The 20,589-nt window shown below is 36.0% G+C and overlaps 1 protein-coding gene across 1 annotated transcript in view; it reads left to right on the top strand.

Annotated features, from left to right (window-relative positions):
* Positions 1-20,589, top strand: part of LOC101628148 (spermatogenesis- and oogenesis-specific basic helix-loop-helix-containing protein 2) — a 71,707-nt gene that overhangs the window by 26,467 nt on the left and 24,651 nt on the right. Inside the window, 1 exon segment of the mRNA XM_012723169.1 lies at positions 15,311-15,525. Within this exon segment, the coding sequence (XP_012578623.1) occupies positions 15,311-15,525 (215 nt within the window).

Raw genomic sequence — 20,589 nt, 5'->3', positions numbered from 1 at the left:
TTCGAAGATGTATGTTTTTCTAAACACTTACTGTAATTTGATCTTTCAAAACTTTCTCAATCTTATCTCTTACCCCAAATTTCTAGATTCTCTCTTAGTCTCTATTCTCTCTTATTTCTCTATGTAGAATGATTAATTATATCCCTAGCTCATCTAAGACAACCAATAACATCCAACACACATTATTATTATTATTTAAAGATTTATTTATTGATGCATACAGAACTGGGGTACAGGCCAGAGCTGCAGGGGTGGTAAGAGGCCTCACCAGAGACCAAGCAGGGAGCAGAACAGGCAGATGGAGGAAGTACACTGTTGAGGGGAGCAGCGGGCAGGTCAGGAGAGGTCTGCTGCACCATGTGGATCACCTGCCAACGAACTGGCACTGAAGTGGCTGCAGCTAGCTTGCAGTGCTGCTTCCTAACCAGTTGCGCTACCAGGGAGGGCCCGCACATTATTATTATTATTTTAAAATTGTATGACTTTTTAATGAGGTCTAAACACTATATATAATTGAGGGATATAGGGCCATCTCTCATCAGATGAGTGTTATCTCTTTAGCCATCACCAAATCTCCACTTATCCTCCACCCTAGTCCATTGGGCCAACTCTCCTGGAATATATATTATTTTTATTGAGCTTTTTACATGTTTTCCTTGACCTACAGGCTTGCTAAATACTTGGAGTTCCATGGCAGAACTGGGATCTCTGCCTTCATATTTGTTTCCCTGCCTTCCACTGTGGACCTGCAAAGTTGATGTTTTACCACTCATTTTAGTATTTCACTAACCTAAGTGCAAGTTACCAAGCCCATATTAAGTCTATAAAAACAACTACAGACATCAGAGATTTAATACAAAGGCTTAGTCCTTGTGCACAGCACAGTCCATTCGGGTTTCAGCAGTAAAAACAGTATAAATAAATAATCTTTATATCTTGGAAAGGGGAATGGAAATGGAAATGGGAGAGGGACACAGAGATTTAATAATTAGTGGTAATGTCTGTTAGGCTGTGAGGTCAGTACAAATACATTTTATACTTTATATTGTCTACCTATCATAAATGTGCATTTGATATGTGTGATCTTTTTTGAATAAAATTACTCCAGCTGATGTTTAAATCATGTTAGTACACAGCTACATAATCATAAGGGAAGCATGAAGTTTTCCTTCTTCAGCTTATTCCTTACTTTCACATACAAGAATCTTCTGAAAGCGACTTATATGTGATGCATACATTCCTCTTAATTTCAGAACAGTTATAGTGGATAAGGAAATTAGTTTTGTAAATAAGTGATCTCTTTAGGTAGTAGAGTCTTAATTAGTGACTCCACTGAGCTCCTTCTGATGATGCTGCTGTGTTGTCAGCCTGGAAGACTGCTCTGCAGATGAGACTAATAGCATTGCCTGGCTTCACTCTGGATCCTGAGTGACACCATCCACTCATCCCACTTGTATGACACTTTGGTTCAGCGCCACGTTTCCTAGCAAAGACTTAATGGTTAAAATGAGACAGGTTTACCTCATTTTGATTCCACAGAACTAACCCCTGTTTTTGAAAGGGAATTGGTATACTGGATGATGAAACTGCCACTTCTTACTGCAATTGATTGTAAGGTATCATCAGAAGTTGGTCCTGTTCTTTCATCTTTCTCTCTACTTAAGAAAACAGTTCCGAACTCACTGGGAAAAGCATAGTTATTTATCGTTCTAGATGTTAGATATTCCTTATCATGCTACTGAAAAAGTTCTCATTGTTAAGCAGAGGTGAGAGGTGGAATTAAGGATATCTTGAGAATATTTGCTTTCCCAAATTAACCACGAAAAGAAAATGTGAGCCAGAAGGTAGTAATGGGAATCATCCCAAGCCAGGACACATGAGTTCAGTGATAAGTGTGTAAAACCTTTGACAGTGCCGTTGTCAGAAGTAAAGTTTCAGGGTAGGACAGCTGAGCCAGGCTGAGAGGAAGCATGAATAGAAAGTTGTCTTTGCTTCGTTAATGTAGGGATAGTGGGACTGGAAAAGTTTTCAGGCTAAGATTAGAAAGAACCAAAGTCAACCAATAAATGAATTAGCAGCTAGAAGGATCAGAAGAACTATCCAGGGCAATTCCCAAAATAATGCACTGTGTTCACAGAGGTCCACTGACAGATGCTATTTTTAAAGTGTAGTTCAGGCCTTCCCCAGCTTTCAGTGTTTCATCCTTTAGCACTATAGTTCCAGAGAAAGCGGTTACACTATGTGCCTGTGGGGTTCCCATGCTGGGGACTGTTGGGGGCATGGGTATGGAGGGAATCCCAGGGCACTATCAAGGAATAGAAAAGTTGGCTGTTAAAAGCTGAATCTAGAAAACTCTACAGAATCTAGAATTGACTATTAAAAGCTGAATCTCAGTGCCACACTGAGAAAGAAATTAAGGAGAATTTATTTTAATAAGCAGAGGAATCCTTGCTATTTTAAATGGAGAAGGGATGGGATTAAAACTGGCCTTGCCATCTTTTCTATGCTTCCATGAAAATATTTATAGCACTAGTTCCAACTTCATAATACAGAGCTTGTCATATTGGCTTTTCCTTTTGAGTATAAAATGAGTGACATTATGAAATAGAATCCAGCTCATGGCCTGGCAGCCAGAAATACCCAAATCCAAGTACATGTATACTAGTTGCTGAAATAACTTTAATTCATTCAAATACTTGCTATGAACCAGGTACATTTTCAGTCTAAGGGGATGGTACTGGATAGTACAAATTATCTTCATAGAGAGAGAAAATACAAATAAAAACAAATTCACAAATATAAGTGTTATGCTATTAGAAATATTAGAAACACGATATAAAGAAAAATGGAATAAGAGCTTAGATTAGGAGTATTCAAGGAGTTGCCATCATAAGAGCAATCTCAAAATGGAGACATCTTGGGGCAGCGCTTTTCTAACAGAAGGAAGAATAAAGCTAACATGTTCTTGTTTATCTGGTGTTCTACAAGATGGCTGAGTGAGATCATGAAAATTGTAAGAATGGTAAGAAGTATAGCTGGGTTTAGAGACAGATGATATAAAGTCATGCTGGGCATGGAAAACAATTTGGATTTTATTATGAGTGGAGTGTTTTAAGAAATAGAATTACTGCTCTTAATTTACATTTTAAAAGACCATCCTGTCTATTCTATGATGAATTGTCTGAATGGAGAGCAGGGAAGATGGCAAAAGGAGAAACAAAAATCACCTTTCTCTGTTAATCATTTGAAAATCTTATTTATATTTCTGCAATGGAACTGAATAGGTTAGTCAAGTTATGGAAACTGGATTTAATATTCCAAAGATAGTGCAAGATGGTATTTTCAAGATCATATTTCAAAGTGTATGTACTTTAGGCCCTTCCTGGTGGCACAGGGGTTATCAACCTATTCCAGCCTCACAGCAGACTTCTCCCAACCTGCCTGCTGTTCCCCTCAGCAGTGTATTTCTGTAGATCTGACAGTTCTGCTCCCAGTTCTGTCTCTGGTGAATCCTCTCCCCTCCCCCACCCCAAGCCTCTGGGCTACACTCCAGTTCGTGTATGTGTAAATAAAAATGAATCTTTAAGAAAACAATAAAAATAAAAGTTTATGTATTTTTAAAAGTAGAGTTACTGCAGGGCCCTCCCTGGTTGCGCAGCGGGTTAAAGCACAGGACTAAGAAGCTTAAGCCACTTCCGCATGAGTTCAATCCAGCCTGCCCCTGAGGAGATCCACATGGCGCGGCAGACCTCTCCTGACCTGCCCACTGCTCCCCTCAGCAGTGTACTTCATCAATCTGCCTGTTCTGCACCTCACTCTGTCTCTGGTGAACCCTCTCACCCTCCGCATCTCTGGCCTGTACCCCAGCTCTATATGTATGAATAAATAAATAAATCTTTAAAAAAAAAAAAAGTAGAGTTACTGCATCATAGCATGTAAAACAATTATTAGGGAAAATGCTTGAAATTTGTTTATTCTCTGGCTTGCAACTTCTGTGATTACAGTACTATTTTGAGAACATTCTTTTATGCTTCAGCATCTTTGAAGGACACTTAGATGACCTCTAGGATCTCACTGAGTTCTAAATTTCTGTGATTCTGAGAACCAGCCAAGTAAGCAACAATATGGAACATAGCTTATATATAACAGTTCCTATTAAATAGCTGGATGGAAAATTTCCAAACATTTTAAGTATAGGTTGTTTATGTAAGAGTTTATTTGAGCAGACTACAGATATAGTAATACTATTCAGGGTATATGTATAGTGTAAAACATAAACAAATTTAACTTTTTAAAGACAATTTAAAATGATTTTTAAAGTAAATTAAATTATGTATTTATGCATATAAGACCTGGGGAGTAGGCCAGAGGTATAGGGGTGAGAGGATTCACTAGAGACAAAGTGGGGAGCAAAACAGGCAGATGTACTGAAATATACTGCCGAGAGGAGACAGGAGAGGTCTGCTGTACCATGTGGGTTAGCTCCCCAGCCAGTGATAGAACTCATGTCAGAGTGGCTGACAATAGCTTGACAGCTGAGAGTTTAGCCCCTGCACCACATGGAAGGCCCTAATTTAATTTTTTATTAAATTAAATGTATTAATTTCTTGAGGGGAATAGAAACTAAAGCATCTTACTATGAATGAGAATTTTAAATGGCTGAAAAACCATTTTGAAGAGATAATTTGAGTGCAGATTTTAAGATATATTTCTCTCTGTAGAGTTATTTATTCTTTATATATTATCATATTTTATAACAGTATTTGATTTACCATCAAGTGCATAACTAGCATACTCTTGGGAGAGACAGAGTAGCCTCTGCCTATTTTTCTCCACTGATAGAAATGATTCAAGAATGTTAAAAGATAACAAAGAAAGTCAGTGAGATACACTCTATGATATAATTTAGAATATTATGGTATATTTACCTCAGCACTCATTATGTTATTTTGGGCCAGATAATTCTCTGTTGTAATAGGCTAGCTTGTACAATGTAGGATACTTAGCAGCAATCCCTGGCTTCTATTGATTAGATGCCACTGTGACTTCCCAAGAAAAGGTCTCTAAACATTGGCAAATAGCCCTTGGAGGGCAATATTGCCCCCAGTAAGAATTATTGTAGTAGAAACCTGTTTATGTATAAACATTCTTGTCCTTGCTTTCAGTAGACAAGAACTCAAAATATCTAAGGTGACTCTTATGAGAAGTAGGTCATATTCTACATACAGACAAGATTTTATCTTTTTACATTCTCCAACACAGGAATGATTACTTCCTCTCATAAATTTAGTGGCATTATTCACTCAAAACTTTAAAGCAGTGACTCTGTGTCATTCTCATTAATAGCATCAGTCTTTGTCACTATTAGCATCTGACTTGCTAATCAAGACCTTTGGAGCAACAGAAATCTGATTTCCAAGCAGGGGGGAAATGCTCTAAGTTGCCTCAGTTCACACTTCTCTTAGATGCCTCAGCATGACTCACTTTTGTCCTATACTGATGAGCAAACTTACTGTCCATAGACATTTATCCAGATAGTCTCAGCTACTGATTAATTGGAAAACAGTATTCAGGTGCATATCAGATACATTTACTTTCAAATATAATCTGTAATGATCCTATCAGAAATTTATCCATCACCTTTTTTCTCATCAAAGGTACAGTTACAAATTTTTTTTTTGTTGTTCTTATGATCTAGGTCAGGAGGCAGAACACGGAGCCACAGATCATGAAAGAGAAGTTGCCCAGGGCCATGGGCAACAGTGGCTCAAGTATGGCACTTTTGAGTTATAGTTCCATGAAATCAAGAGTAAAAGGGACAAACTTTTTCCCCTTCCTCGCTACAATCCCTCCTCCCCTTCTAGCAACTGAAGAGTCAAGTACAGTGTGCAGATGAGAGCAAGAATGTCCTATTGGTTCTGACACTCGATACATGTCAGTAAATTGCCTACATTGATTTCATAGCAGCATGCACCAGAAGACCTCTTATGCTTCACGTTCTCAGTAAATGGAGACAACATTTGTTGAGTCATGGGACAACGTAAAATACTCCTAAAATTTTTAATTGTTCAGAGGTTTGAACGCACACCATGACAGCACTCGCCTTTACCAACCTTCACACGTTTGCCTAGGATAAAGAAAAAACCTGCTTGCTAGTTTCTAACATTCAATCTTGAACGATTTCCTGTAAGATACTCTTTAGATGTTCAGACAAACCCTGGGCCAGGCCCTGCTTCCCCTTTCTTGGGATTGGCAGCTCTCCCGAAGGCCTGGTGCTGTATGATCTTGCCCAGCATGTGGAATAGAACTCCAGCAGCCCAGTAAGACAAAGACAGGGTCTCCCCAAGAGCCCCAGGGCACCTTGGATGTCTCCCCACCCCGTTCCTGGGCTTCTCACCACCCCTGCCTCACCCAGGTGCTGCTGAGACAGACCCGCCACGGTTTCCCCAGGTGCCCAGGCCGGCGGCGGCGGGGTCACTTTAAGGGCGGACGGACGTGAGCCCGCAGCTGCCGGCCGGGAGCCATTAGCCGACGGTGCGGGGACGCGGCGGGTGAGCAGCTCCTGCGGCGGGGCGGACCCGGGACCGGCACGTGGGCTCCAGCCATGGAGGCCCCAATTATTGGCCCCGAGCTCTGCCAAGTCTCTGGCCAGGTAAGGAGCTGCGGGGGAGGAGAGGAAGGGGAGACAGCTGCGTTTATAACCGCGCTCTGCCGGGCTGGGGCGGCCCGGGGGCAGGCGGGTGGGCACAGGTATCTCCTATTCCCGGGCAGCGGGGGTAGCTGCCAGGCCACAGGGAGGACCGCTTCCAGGGCCTGGAGCCAGGCTCGAGGTGCCAAGCGGGCTTCCAAAGCTGGGCTCCTGCCCTCTTGGTTGGTGGGGGACTCCCTCCGACTTGCCCAAGGAAAGGAACCAAATGCGGGAAGTGGACTGAACTGCTTTACCAAGAACCCCAAGGCCACCGCTACACTGCTCCTCTTCCCACGCTCTTGAGTCTAGCCAGCAGCAGACCATTTGTAGGGTTACTTAGGAGTAAAACTTGGGTAGTTGGGGCTGGCGGCCCAGTAAAATGTGAAGACAATTTCGGTGTTGACTTTGAATATTAAAATTTATTTAACATAGGAAAGGTTTTTTGCAGCCTTCTTGTCTCTGTGCAAGTTGACATATTTCTTTTTTGTTTGCTTACTGGCCTGGTGTCCCCAAGTGGCCTAGCAAGCCCTCCCCTCCAGTTTACATCCAAACAGCCGATGTATGTGGGGAACTGCAAAGTCTTTAGCAGGGAAAAGGCATCTGCTCTCTTCCTTTCTCTGTCTCCATGGAACTCAGAAAACCTACTAGCTGCATTTGAAAACACTGACTTATCTCCTTAGCAGAAGTACAAAATTATTTTTTGTAACCATTTGCAGATAAAAATGAAACCTCACCCACTCCAGAACGTAGGCAAGATGGTGTTGACTTTCTTTCTGAGTGTTTCAGTATCCTGATAGAGAAAAACGAGAGGAAAACGTTTGAGCTTGGAAGAATTGTTACCCGCTTAGAATGCTGTACATGACTTAAATCTCTTTTAAGAACAGGATCTCTGATGGAATTATTACTTTAAAGTGGAACCATTTATTTAAACATTTTAAACATTATTTCAAAATGCAGGCACTTTTTTAAGCTCAAAGGAAAAACAATATTTTACATAAGTAGCATGAATGGAACTCTGAATAAAATATGTTGATGGTCTAACATTATATAAATAATTGTGACTTCCTATTCTTGGAAAGTCTGAAATCCCAACTGAACCTTTTGTTTGCACTTGAAGAGTAGCTTGCTCAGTGTCTCTAGTTAGGGCTATTCAAACCCCTTGACTCCTGGGGAAAGTGGAGACTTAACAGTTCCCAGTGATGGCTTCTACCCCTGCAGCTGCGGCTGATTGTCAATGCTGCCCCTGATAGGAGCGACATAAATAACAACTCACTAAAATGGAGGAGTGATTTGCTTTAAACACTTCAGCACCTGCTGTTACTAATTAAGGGTTTAGCCTCCCAGAGATTGCAAATGGAAATCCAGTGTTTTAAAAATTGTAGACACTGGAGTGCCCTGCGTGTTGCTGTGATCTCAGAAATCAAATGCAGTGGATAAAGAGCATTTGGTGCGGATGATGTTGCATTATAAACAGTGCCCACACTTGCAGCATCTACAGGATGTTGGCAGGGTTTATCCCTGAGTGGTGGAGATGCAGATTCTTTTTATTTTTAGGGTTTTTTTGGTATGTTTTAACTTTTCCAATCTTTTTAAATGAATATGTATTACTTTAGTTTTTTTTTTTTTTAAGCAGCTCAAATAGAAAAAGAAATTTCTACCAATTGAAATGTAGTGTTGGCTTAAATTGTTCTCACAGGTGAAAGTCTTTGTACTAAGAGGTAATTTTCCTAAGCAGAACATTGAATGCACTGGAACATTCATTGCTTCTTATCAGAGATTCTTCCTCGTAACCTGTGTTTATTCATATTTACACGTTCAATAAGGTATTTTTAACTGAATAATCAAGAATTAAGTTAATTAGGAACTATTCAGCTCATTCTAGTTACTCTGGGCTAGGGCAGTGTTCTTAATCTGTTTGATTATTATCCCTCACACTGACTTTATAGGCCAGGGAGGAACCTTTTGGCAGAAGAGCAAATCAGTTCTTTGCAAAGCTGCTTTCCTTCCCCTGTCATGGTGCAGGGTACTTTGCAAATCCTTAGACTCCTGTCTGCATAGAACTGGGGCTTAGTGGTACCAGGCTTCCTCAGATTCTTCTTCCTACCTCTCAGGTTTCTACCTGCTCCCCAGTCAGTACCAGTGTTTGCACTTAGGATTACTTAGAATTTTCTCTACAAAGCTAGATGAGAGGTGTATGGGAATTTGGGAACTGAGCCTCTGGGGAAAAACATCACAGTCAGAAGCACTAGATTAGTTAGGAACAGGCTTAGGTTAGAAACTGTGTTATCGAAACTTGCCTTTCCAAAGGCTGTTTCCCAAGTCTTAATATTCCCAAGAAATGCTAAGAGCAGCTTAATTTAGGAATATTTTCACTTTCTCCTCTAATTGCACCTTTTCCAACACCTTTTATACATCAGGTTGATTTGGCATTTTCTGTGTTGTTTCTGCTCAGATTTGATATTACTTGAGGAAACATTTCAATAATCACCACTAACAGAGCGTTGCACAGTTTTCCATGTAATAGTCTTGCCACTTAGGTATTACCTCCCAAGTGAGGAGCACATATATATCTTGCTCAAGGTCAAAGACCAAGGTCCATAAGTTTTGAGAGATTTTGCCCTCTTCTCACTGCATCAAGCTCATCCACTGTTCTTTCTTGTTTCCAGGAATTGAAAACTTTTTATTATTATTATTATTATTCGGCAGAGAAAAAGGCTACTAGAATGCAAGCCCTGTAAGGGCAGGCACCTTGCCTGTTTGTTTACCTTTATTGCTAGTACAGTGTCTGTCCTTCAGTAAGGGCTAAATAAATACCTATGGAAAGAATATATAGAGATTAACCATATTTCACCAGATGTAGTGACAGGATGTTTTAAAGGAAACAAAATAAATCTAACAAAGTTTTACAAGTCACTCATAGCCTAGAACACCCGGGCTTATACTTGCTATTTTAGTATAATTAGTAAAACCCGCCTATTAATCTCAAAAGTGTACAGTTTAGAAGGTAAATGGTCATTATCTATAGCAGATAGTTTATTTTTGGACATTCATAGGTTGCTTCAATTAGTCATGTTAATTAAAAAATAAAACTATAATCACTTCTCTTTTGATCACTTGATGATGACTTTCAGTGTCTGGTGTTTAGTTCACCAGGGAAAATACTGGTATGGAAGAAATTCCCTGCTGCAGTGGAGATTTGCAAACAATCTGCTCTCAGAGGCATCAGGGTGGTAGTCCCACATCGCTGCTATTGAAAATGAGTAATGTTTATGAAACAAGAAGTAAGCCTTAGAAGAATATGACTCCTGACTGTAGAAATTCCCAATTTCAAGCCTGCTTGAAAGTGCTATTTTATCATCTTAGAACTTAGAGTATTTGGGGGAAGAAGAAGGAAATTAAGACTACTCATGTGGGTTGAATGCTATCAGAACTCTTAGCATAAGAAAAACAAAGAGAAAACCAAAGCTGATAGGCATCCATTCTGTTCTGAATACTAACAAAAAATGGTCCATTATCTTCACAGGTCAGAGACAAAGCAATTTTGACCTTACAAGTTTTTACAGGTGAAAGTAACACTGAATTATAGGTCCTAATGCTGCTTACAGAAAGAAGGGGTTTAACTTCCCAAAGTACTGAAGGAACAACAGAAGAAGGGACATTTGATCAGCCTGTCCGAGGGCATAGAAAAAAACAGTGTTTTTCTAGTTTCTATGTTTGTTTTTCTTTACCCTCTACTGAACCATTCATATGGGAAAGACATGATAGTAAATGGGAAACCTGAAGTAAATGAATAAGACATTTATATTAAGTTGTATGTGTCATAGTAAATATTAATTTCATTATATTAATGACATTAGGTAGTGTCATTAATGTAAATTAAATTCCAATATTAAAAATAAAATGTCAGATCATAAAGTCTAAAAATTCAAATATATGCTATTTAGAAAAGTTTCACAAAGCCACAATAACATAAATAGGCTCAGTATAAAAGCATATAGAAAATTAAGTACTATATATCAGAAAGAAAATTTCACGTAAGAAGCACTATAAAAAGCATATTGCATCTATAATTTTCTTTATATTTAATTATCAAATATGACAATTATTTATTTTTCTACATACTATATGACCGTTGTAGGTCATTATTGAGTGTATGTTAAATATAGCTATATATTTAATACTTATATGGACATGTATAATTACCATGAATCTTTATCTAGTCAATAATTAGAAATATTCCTTTTCTAAAATTTATTTTTCACACCTCTGTTCATTTTTGTATTTTATTTGATTTCTCCCCTCAGGTGTAACCACTATAAAATTCCCACCATCAAATCACCTGTGAACCCTCCCCATAATCAATCTCCTGTGTTCTTCTCTACAATTTTCAGCCCTCTTGTCTTTTCCTGCTGTATATTTCAGATTTATAGTTTGCCTGCTGGTTGTCTTTTTTTCCCTGAGTTCAGTTACCCTATATTCCTCCTATAAGTGAAACCATCCAGTATTTTTCTTTCTCCTTTTGACTTCATAATTAGAAATATTCTATAGTTAAAGAAGTTGATAAAATGGCAAACCGTAATTATATAGGCAAGGCTTTAACAAATCTACCTATCTCATAAAGTGAAAGATCAAGGAGACCTAAAATAAGAAAACTATTAAGTTCTGTCTAAAAGATACAGAGAGAATATATGTTTATTGTTTTCAAGTATCCATGGAACATTACAGAGAGAAAATATTTATTGTTTTCAAGTATCCATGGAACATTAACAAAATGTGTTAAGGCAAAGATAAAAATATCAACAAGTTCTAAAAAAGTAGAAGTTTTAGAGGAAGCATTCTGTATTGACAATGCACTGAAATAAAACAAAAAGAAAACTACTTAATAACCAAGAAAAATAAAAATACTCAAAGCAGACATCTTTACATAGGTGTTTAACATTACTCTTAAATTAAAGGTCAAAAATAAACTGAAATTAAAATCTATTGAGTAGTGGATGAAAACAAATGCAATGTATATCATAATCTCTTTGGGTACAACAGTGTGCTAATTGCAGCACTGTACTGGCCAATAGAACTTTCTGCAATGATGAAAATATTTTCTAAGTATGCTGATGTTGAAGTCACTATATGTGGGTATTAAGCACTTGAAATGTGACTAATGTTAATTGAACTAAATTTCAAGCTTTATTTAATTTTAGTTGATATAAATGTAAATAGCCATATGTGCTGCCTCATTGAATAATACAGTTCTATAGTCTATAATAAAGCATTATCAAAAAAGATTTATACTTTAATTTCTATTTAGAAAGAAAGCAAGATGAACTCAATGCCAAGTAATGAAAATGTACATTTAAAAATTACTTCACTTGGAAAGATAGATGAAATTAATTTTAAGAAAGATAATCTGAACAAAATTCATGTAAGAGAAAATAAAGCTTACTAATGAGTAAGGACTTAGTAGGCTAAAACCCATTTCTCTATATGGCTTCAGGCCCAGATTTGAAAGACATGTTTTCCTTAAATTTCAAGAAGCAAGTCATTTCTCTTTTTAAATATGTTTATTTATTTTACACCAGTCTTCATTTTGTACATTTTTCATCTAGATTGTAATCCCTGTGGACTTCCCATGTGCTATCACCTTAGGCCCGTGCTTCTCCCCGCCCAGGTTTTGATCCTGTTCCCCTGTCCACCCTGTGGAATGTCTTTACTTGATAGCTGTTCGTTGTTTTTCATTTTTATTTATTTCAATTGCTTTTTTATTTTTCCGAATCCTTATGTTCCCGCAGCATGTCATTTCTATATTTTATAAGATATTCAAGATTATAAAATACTATCAAATAATTCTATTTCATTTTTTGAGACTAGCTTAATTAACAGTGATACCCAAATCAGATAAGATGATACAATAAAATAAAATGTATCCAGCGTCATTTATAGATATAATGAATTAGTTGAGCTCATTACACATTATGTATAGTTTTATTCCAAAAATGCAATGATGGCTTGACATTAGGAAATTTATTATTGTAACTCACTACTTAACAGATTAGAGAAGACAATAAATCAAGTTGATACTGGAAAAAGTATTTGGTGAATTTCAATACTCATTTCTGATTTTAAAACCTTAGCGTCCAATTAGAAACTTTTTTTAGCTTGATAATAGGCATTGACCAGAGATTTTCTGTATCATAATTAGTCATAAAAATATTTGAAATATTCCCACTAAAGTCAAGGCCAAGGCAAGAATGTTCTGTTATTTCTGCTGTTTACCAGAGCAATGTTTCAAGATTAGTATATGAAAGGTATAATTTCTGGAAACAGACAAAAATGTCATTTTGATAACAGTGTGATTACCTAAGAAATTCTAAAGAACAAGCATACAGAAACTAAACAGTACTACAAAGTACTTAATCAAGTGGCTTGTACAGAAATCACTAAATTTTCTTTATGTCAATTATAATTGATCAGAAAATGTTGTGAGAAAAGGAAGCCCCAAAGCCCCTTCATAATGACTCCAGAATCTTGAAGTATTAGTATGAAGACACATGCAAAATAGATAACTGAGACTGAAGGACATAAAAAAGACCTGAATTTTCTGAGTCATACTTCCTAAAAAGGAGATTTTGAACACCATAATGATATTTCTTCATCTTTAGAGCACATGCAAACATGATACAAATTTTAACGGTGTTTCTTATGGAACTTGATAAACTTCTGCTGAAATTCTGTTCTAAGAGAGAGTGTGGGGAAATAACTGAAAAACAGCAAGGAGAGAACTATGTTCTTTCAACTTAAAATATAATGTAAAGAGCTAGTTATTAAACAGTTGGTATTAACCAGAAATAGATGAACAGACCAATAAATCAGATGAAGCCTGGAGGTTGGGAGAACTTTATAGATATAGATACTTGAAAACGCTGAGAGAAATTTAGCCTATCATAAGGCTATTGGAGTAACTGGCTATGCTTTTGAAAAGATGAAATTGAATGCCAACTTCAGGTAGTCATCACATAAATTATAGATGGGATAAAAAGAATAATGCAGGAAAAAACACTTTAAAAGTATTAGAATACACTATTAATGCATGTTTTAATAATGTTATTGGGATGGCTTTGAAAGCAAGACAACCCATAAAGGAGGGTGTTGGAGGTTTGTTATTGAATATTTAATATGTGTTTGTGACAAAAGACCTTACCATTAAAGTTAAAAGCCATAACAGATTAGAAAATAATTGCTAAATTATATCTTGAATATATAATTTCCTATCGAATAATTAGAGTTGAACAGCAAAGTGGAAGGTAGATAAATATAACAAATATAACATGATAAACAATATGAAATAAATAAAATGGGACATGCCGCTAATATTCAACTTTACTGTTAATTAGAAAATGCAAAAAACAAACAAAACCTGTAACAACCCAGAAAGTGACAAAGAAAATGTTCTCAGTGGGTAGAATTTTTGAGGAATTGTTGAATTGTATGAAGTGAGAAAAAGTGACTTTAAAAAACCTATCTCATTTATGGAAAAGCACTTATATGTATCTTATTTTTTGTTTTATGTATCTTATTATTTTTTCAATAATTTTTTACATGTATCTTACATATATTTTGATATAGACCAAGCTATTGATGCAGCTATATCTAGGGAAAGGATTGAATTAGGATGTAAAAAATAGGTAAAAGAAAACTCGTCTGTTTCAACAAAAGAAAATGAGAAGGAAGATAAGTGAGAAGCACAGAAACTTTACTTTTAATTTGACTCATTTATTTGCATCTCATAATTCTTTCTAGCCCTTGAAAAACCATATTGAAGGATGGGGTAAGGGAAGCCCCCTGTGGGCCACCTATACCATCATCTTCTGCAGAGCTGTGTCTTTGCATATTCATATTTCTAACTTTCTCTTCATATTTCTAACTCTTTTACCCTCTTTTTTTGGCTTCAGCTCCCAAAACTGTCTTCTAATGTTGACCTGTATATGACCTGGTATTTACAACTGTCTGCTGACCATTTCTGCTAATTCAAGCACCCCCACTCAGACATTTTCAATAGTGATAGAGTATAAAACAAGATGAAAATGGAAATTATATTTTTCTAATTGAATGTGCTGAATGAAAGTAGACTTTTTGGCTTTTAATATTGGGGTTTAAATAGCATGTATATTTCATTTGAAGAAAGGACGTTGTTTCTTAACATTTAAGGATTTAAATCATCTCTGTTTTCTAGAGCATTTTCATCAAAATAAATTGTGTGGGGAGTCATAAATTTGAGTCTCTTCATAGTTAACAGATTTTCTAGCCAGATAGGTGATTAGGAAACTGGGTCATAAGAATCCTATCTATGGTTATTAACAAGAAAGAAACTTGTAGGAAAACCATAGCAGAATAATATTTGTAGGCAAGACTTTTAAAAATAACACAATCTTCATGTCCATTTACCACCCTAGGTAATGAAGACATGAAATTAATAGTTCCAGCCTTTGAGGTGCTTAGAGGTTACCATTCAGTCTAGCTGTATAATCAGCATAGTGTTATTTATAACCTTTATGTTATCCTCTCTTATATGATATTTTCTTTGTGCACAGATATTAATAATGTGATGTTCCTGTCTTTTTCTTTCAGGCAAAAATAGATCTCTTATTGGTTGGAGATGTCACTGTTGAGTACCTGGCTGATATTATACAGAAAGTCTTTTCAACTACAGCAAAAGTCACCATCACCATGTGTGATATGAAGAAAGTGGCAGCACTTGGAGATATAGCTATATTTAACATGATTTTCCTGAAAATGTCTTCCTCACCAACTGCTGAGGAGCTAGAAGCCATCAAGCTAATTAGGTAAACTTCAAAAACTTATTCCTTAGAACAGTTATTATTGAAAACTATTTCTATAAAAATCCTTCAGATTTCTATTTTGTTTTTTAAGGTGAGGTATATTTTTTATGGGCAGAATCTACATATATGCTGTTTTTATTTCCAAATTGATATGCTATTATAAGAATGATCTTTATATCTTAAAAACAGTAGTAGTGGATTAAGAATGGTAAGAAGTATTGGTCATAGAAATGTATTTGGTATAGAATGCTTACCTTAATTCTGTAGGTATATCTTAACAGTGATGCCATTAAAATGGCACATCTTTTCAGAGTTCATTAGTTGTTATGGCAGATGCTAAGGCAGGTGAGCACTGCTAGCTCTGTGTCAGGACATCAAAAGACGTCTTGATATGAAATATCTAACAGACTGCCTGGATCCATTGTGTCCAGATCAATGCCGCCTCCAATATTCATGTTTCATCTTGTAGCTCCATTGAAATTACAAGAAGTTTGATATAGTTGCTCTAAAAACTAGACTCTAATCCTAGAAGAGTTAGATTCTTACTTATCTGACTACATACAGTTTTGAGCCATTTGGGTTGCATTTAAACAGTATCCTGGATCAGAATAAATTTGTTCTTTTATGAGATGTAAGAAGGTGTAATAAAATAATATTGTAATATATAATGTCTTGTCATAATTATAGAACAGGTCTTTCTACACTGAAGGAGAAAGTGCAGAGATAATGTTGTAAAATTTCAATGTTGTAAATGTTATGTTAAAAGAAAGATTTTTTTTTAAGATTTATTTATTCATTCATACAGAACTGGGGTACAAGCCAGAGATGCGGAGGGTGAGAAGATTCACTAGAGACAGAGTGGGGAGCAGTGGGCCTGTCAGGAGAGGTCAGCCACACCATGTGGTCACCTCCGGGACAGGTGGAGACGGACGTGGGGGGGGGATGGAACTCATGTGGAAGTGGCTTTAGCTTCTTAGTGCTGTGCTTTAACCCTCTGCACCACAAGGGAGGGCCAAAAGAAAGATTTAAATGCTAAGAAGGCAAAGATCCTCAGTTACTTGCAGGGTTGAGGGGAAGGGGAAGGGAGGGAAGGGAGGGCAAGAGGGAGGGGGGAGAGAGAGATCATAACGCTTTATTAGAACAGTTGGTGTTCTACATTTTTGTTGGCTTTATTTCTAGAAATTTATACTCCAGAAAAATAGGCAAAATACCTCAAAGTGGTTTTCAACTTCAAAAATATTACGAACGGTCTTCCTTTTGAAGCTTTGCCTATTTTATTTATTTACTCAAAAAATGGACTTCTGGTTCTGGACTCATACAATTTACATAGTATTAAAAACAGCTTTACATCTGTTTTATGAGAGAGATAGAGCATCGTCTCCACTGGGTAGGTTAGCAAACTAGGCTGAGATGGCATAAATTGTCACAAAAATGAGCTAGTGCCCTTCCCTCTTCCCTTCTTCTTTCTGAAAGTCTACTTATTTGACATCTGTCTGGAAGTTAGGTATTTTACCTCTGAGATTCATTATATGCCAAACTTAACTATAAATTGAACATGGTTTAGAGTTTAATACAGTTTTCAAAGAGTACTGGACAAATATGTACGGCTGATTAGCTCTCCATTCCAGGAGTAGGATGCTAGCTGTGCTACTTCGAATGAAGTAGAGATTTTATATGTGTTCATCTTTGAAGCTGTATTTTAAACATGGTAAGAATAAAGTGCTGTTTAGTAACAAGCTTTATGTCTTATCACTGTTATTAAACTCTAGGCAGTTGAAAGACAGAACTTCCTGTCTGAATCCTTTATGCTTTATGGATTTTCCCCAAGGCGGCTGCTCTGAGTAATGCAAGTAAGATTTCTTAGCAGGGAAAAGAAAGTAGATGAAGAGAGTAAATGTATATTCTGTATATGGTAATTCTAGTTTGTTATGAAAGCATTTTTTGGAATAGAATAAAAGAATAACTTATGGAATGCACCTGAATTTGTTTTTCTTGTTTCCTGTTGCACTGTTCCCAATACCCAGTTTAGGTCTTGACAAATACCAGTATGTAGTATCAGAAACACTTGTTCTGCAGGAGTGAATTCTGAAAGAAGGATGGTTTTCTTTGTGGAAAATGCTGGCATCAGTGGCAGGAAATGTCTCTGAATTGCCTTTCTTGCCTCCAAAACTTTTATGAGTTTATGAATTATTTAAATCTCTGTAGAGCATGTTCATATTTAGAACCTATAGTTTTTCTTAGGTTAATGAATCCTATAAGTATACCGTCTTACTTATCAGACATTTAAATCTTTACCTTTCCTAAAACACTGTATCTTTAGAGTTTGGGCTAAAATTTAATCTCGGAAGCAAAGTATATTGGTTTAACCTTTCTTCTGCTATATTTTAGGATTCCCCTCTTAGATCTTTGTTGTTTCATAATATATCAAAATCTTAATAGGTCTAGGAAAATAATATAACTACTTACCTTACTTGTCTCTGTGTACTTTATGTGCCCCACCAGTGAATGAAGAATTCACTATACAGTAGGAGTGTCTGCATTTATTTTCAATATTAGAGCACATGATCATAAATCCATAATCTCAAAGATGTATGGATTAATTTTGAAAATAATGAAATATAACCTATTAGGCTTCCTATAGAGTAAAATATAAGTAGTCTTTTAAAAAAGATTTCTTAGACTTATTTTTACAGAAGAGTTATGTTTTCAGCATGGAGCTAGGCAGTGATCAATTTTAATCATTCATAAAATTATTGGTACTTACACTGACATTTGAAGAATAATGGCACATCTGAGTTATAGATTAACATTCCTAAAATTTCTCCTCAATTTTATTTCATTACATGAATACATTTTTATTGAGCCAGATGAATTAAAATATTGCCCATTTGTAAAATAATTTATGATAATTTTAGGATTCAGATATTTGACTCCAGGGATATTTGATTCTCAGATTAGATCAGTCTTCAAAACTGAACCATACTCAAAGGGCACATAATTGGTAATTCACACATGTTATCATCCAAAAGTAGGTACAGAAAATTAAAATATGTCTCAAGCTCACTAGCAGTGTATAAAGCCTGTCTGAAATTGACTTGCTTTTCCATGAAATGTTTCTGAAGTTTTAAAATGATGATTCTTCTGAGCTCAGAATAATTAAGCATTAGGAAAGGAAAACAGAATGTGGTTCCATTAATTCAAGCTACAGATCAAGTTTAGATCTGATACTATTCTTCCCCATGCATTGATAATTTCAATTGCCTGAGCATTTACCTTATTGCTTTCCTGAGAAAACCCCATCCTGGGAGCTACAGGAATCTACCAAGTTGTTCAAGTCTCTGATTACAAAACACCCTTGACCTGACAAAACAAGTCAATAAATTTTATCTAGTTGCATGGCCTAGTGCCTGAATACTGGATAGTAAACACAGTAAGAACACATCTTACTAGTTTGTCCAAAAAGGTCATCTTACAAATAGATGATATAAATGGAAACTAGAGGGAAATTAGATCTTTATTACGACTCAAGAGCATCTTTTCTGATAAACAGTATAGTGGTAGCAGGATATATTAACTATCACTATTTTACTACAATGTACTCTTACCTTACATTTATTACAGTGCCCTATTAGCAAGTGAACCTAGCCTTTTCACATATCCAGAAAAACTCAGTTTTTTTAACTGAAAATGGTTGTTTTAATTAAGTAGTTACTGGAGTCCCAAACAAGCCATATGAGGATAATTTGAGTGCATTTGTTCCACAGCCTCATAATGAATAACTTGCCCAAGAAGGCTGCCCCAAAATGACATTGACTTTTGTCTCTTGAAGTCCTTCTTGGATCTAAATTAAATGAGTTTAGAACCATTTCCCCTGACTTCATAGGGACTTTGAAGAACAGTTTAATCTACTTAGATGGTAAATTTTTAAGACAAGGCTCTTTGTTCAGTAAAATGTACAACTTAGCTGAAAACATTTTTATATGATTTTTTTTTTATTACCAAGATAGTACCTACCAGACCTAGAGATGGGGCAAGACTGGAACAAGCACTGCTAAAGGATGCCTTTTAGAGTATCAGTTCCCCATCTCATGTGCAACATGTAGTCTCAGGAATGATCATGATATCTGAATGGAGCATTCTGTGAAACATTAGCAGAAATTAATTGCTCCCCAGTGGCTTGCAAATTATTAAAACCCAAGAAACATCAATTAAGAAGGTACTTACAAGTTTTCAGAACCTCTAATTTGATTTTAATATATAGAACAAGTTGTATTTGTTGGGATGGGTAAAGGAGACCTTATTTTTGGAAAGAATTCATTAGAAAGAGGTTTTTTGTTTTGTTTTGGTAATCTTGGAAACTGGAACCTCTGTTGTTAATTCATTGATTTGTAGAGAATGTGAATAAGCAACTTAGCTAAAGACCAGAGTTGAATTCTGGGAACAATTGATTGCTAGAGATCCTGTACAATTAGGATTTCACTGTCAGGGGAAGTTTTTGGGTTGGTAATTGATTCTGTGCTAGAGAGAAAATCCAGGAATTCCAGTTTTGTGTGATGTAAAGTTTGAAATTTGAAAGTCATCAGGGCATATCAATTCATAATACAAGTCTGACTTAATTTTCATATCAATAAAGTAGATTTATAAAAAATTAAAAATATAAACAAGATTATATATAAATGTAAAGAACCTTTTCATAAAAAGTTCATTCTAGAGTATTTCACAATAATTTACTTTTTGTGACTTGACATAACATTTCTTATTTCAAAAGTTGAACTAAACTATCCAATAACTTTCTTTTTCTGGTTCTACCCATTAAGTCTATTTGCAAATTCACTTATCTTTCTTTATTCTTTTATTAATACTTCCCTTAATCCTTATACTTTTCATCATTAAAATATATATATAATATATAGATGAAATGTTTATACTGTGATAGGCAAAATTCTTATTATGGTATTTCCACCATTCATTACCACTTTATTAAGGTGCTTTTTCTTATTGAATTTCTAATATTTTTTTTTTAAAGATTTATTTATTTATTCATACAGAACTGGGGTACAGGCCAGA

This window comes from Condylura cristata, unplaced genomic scaffold (genome assembly GCF_000260355.1).
Source record: "Condylura cristata isolate star-nosed mole 26May11 unplaced genomic scaffold, ConCri1.0 scaffold00010, whole genome shotgun sequence".
Taxonomy (NCBI): Eukaryota; Metazoa; Chordata; class Mammalia; order Eulipotyphla; family Talpidae; genus Condylura; species Condylura cristata.
Note: the sequence above shows the minus strand (reverse complement) of the source record. Positions and strands in the feature narration are given on the sequence as shown.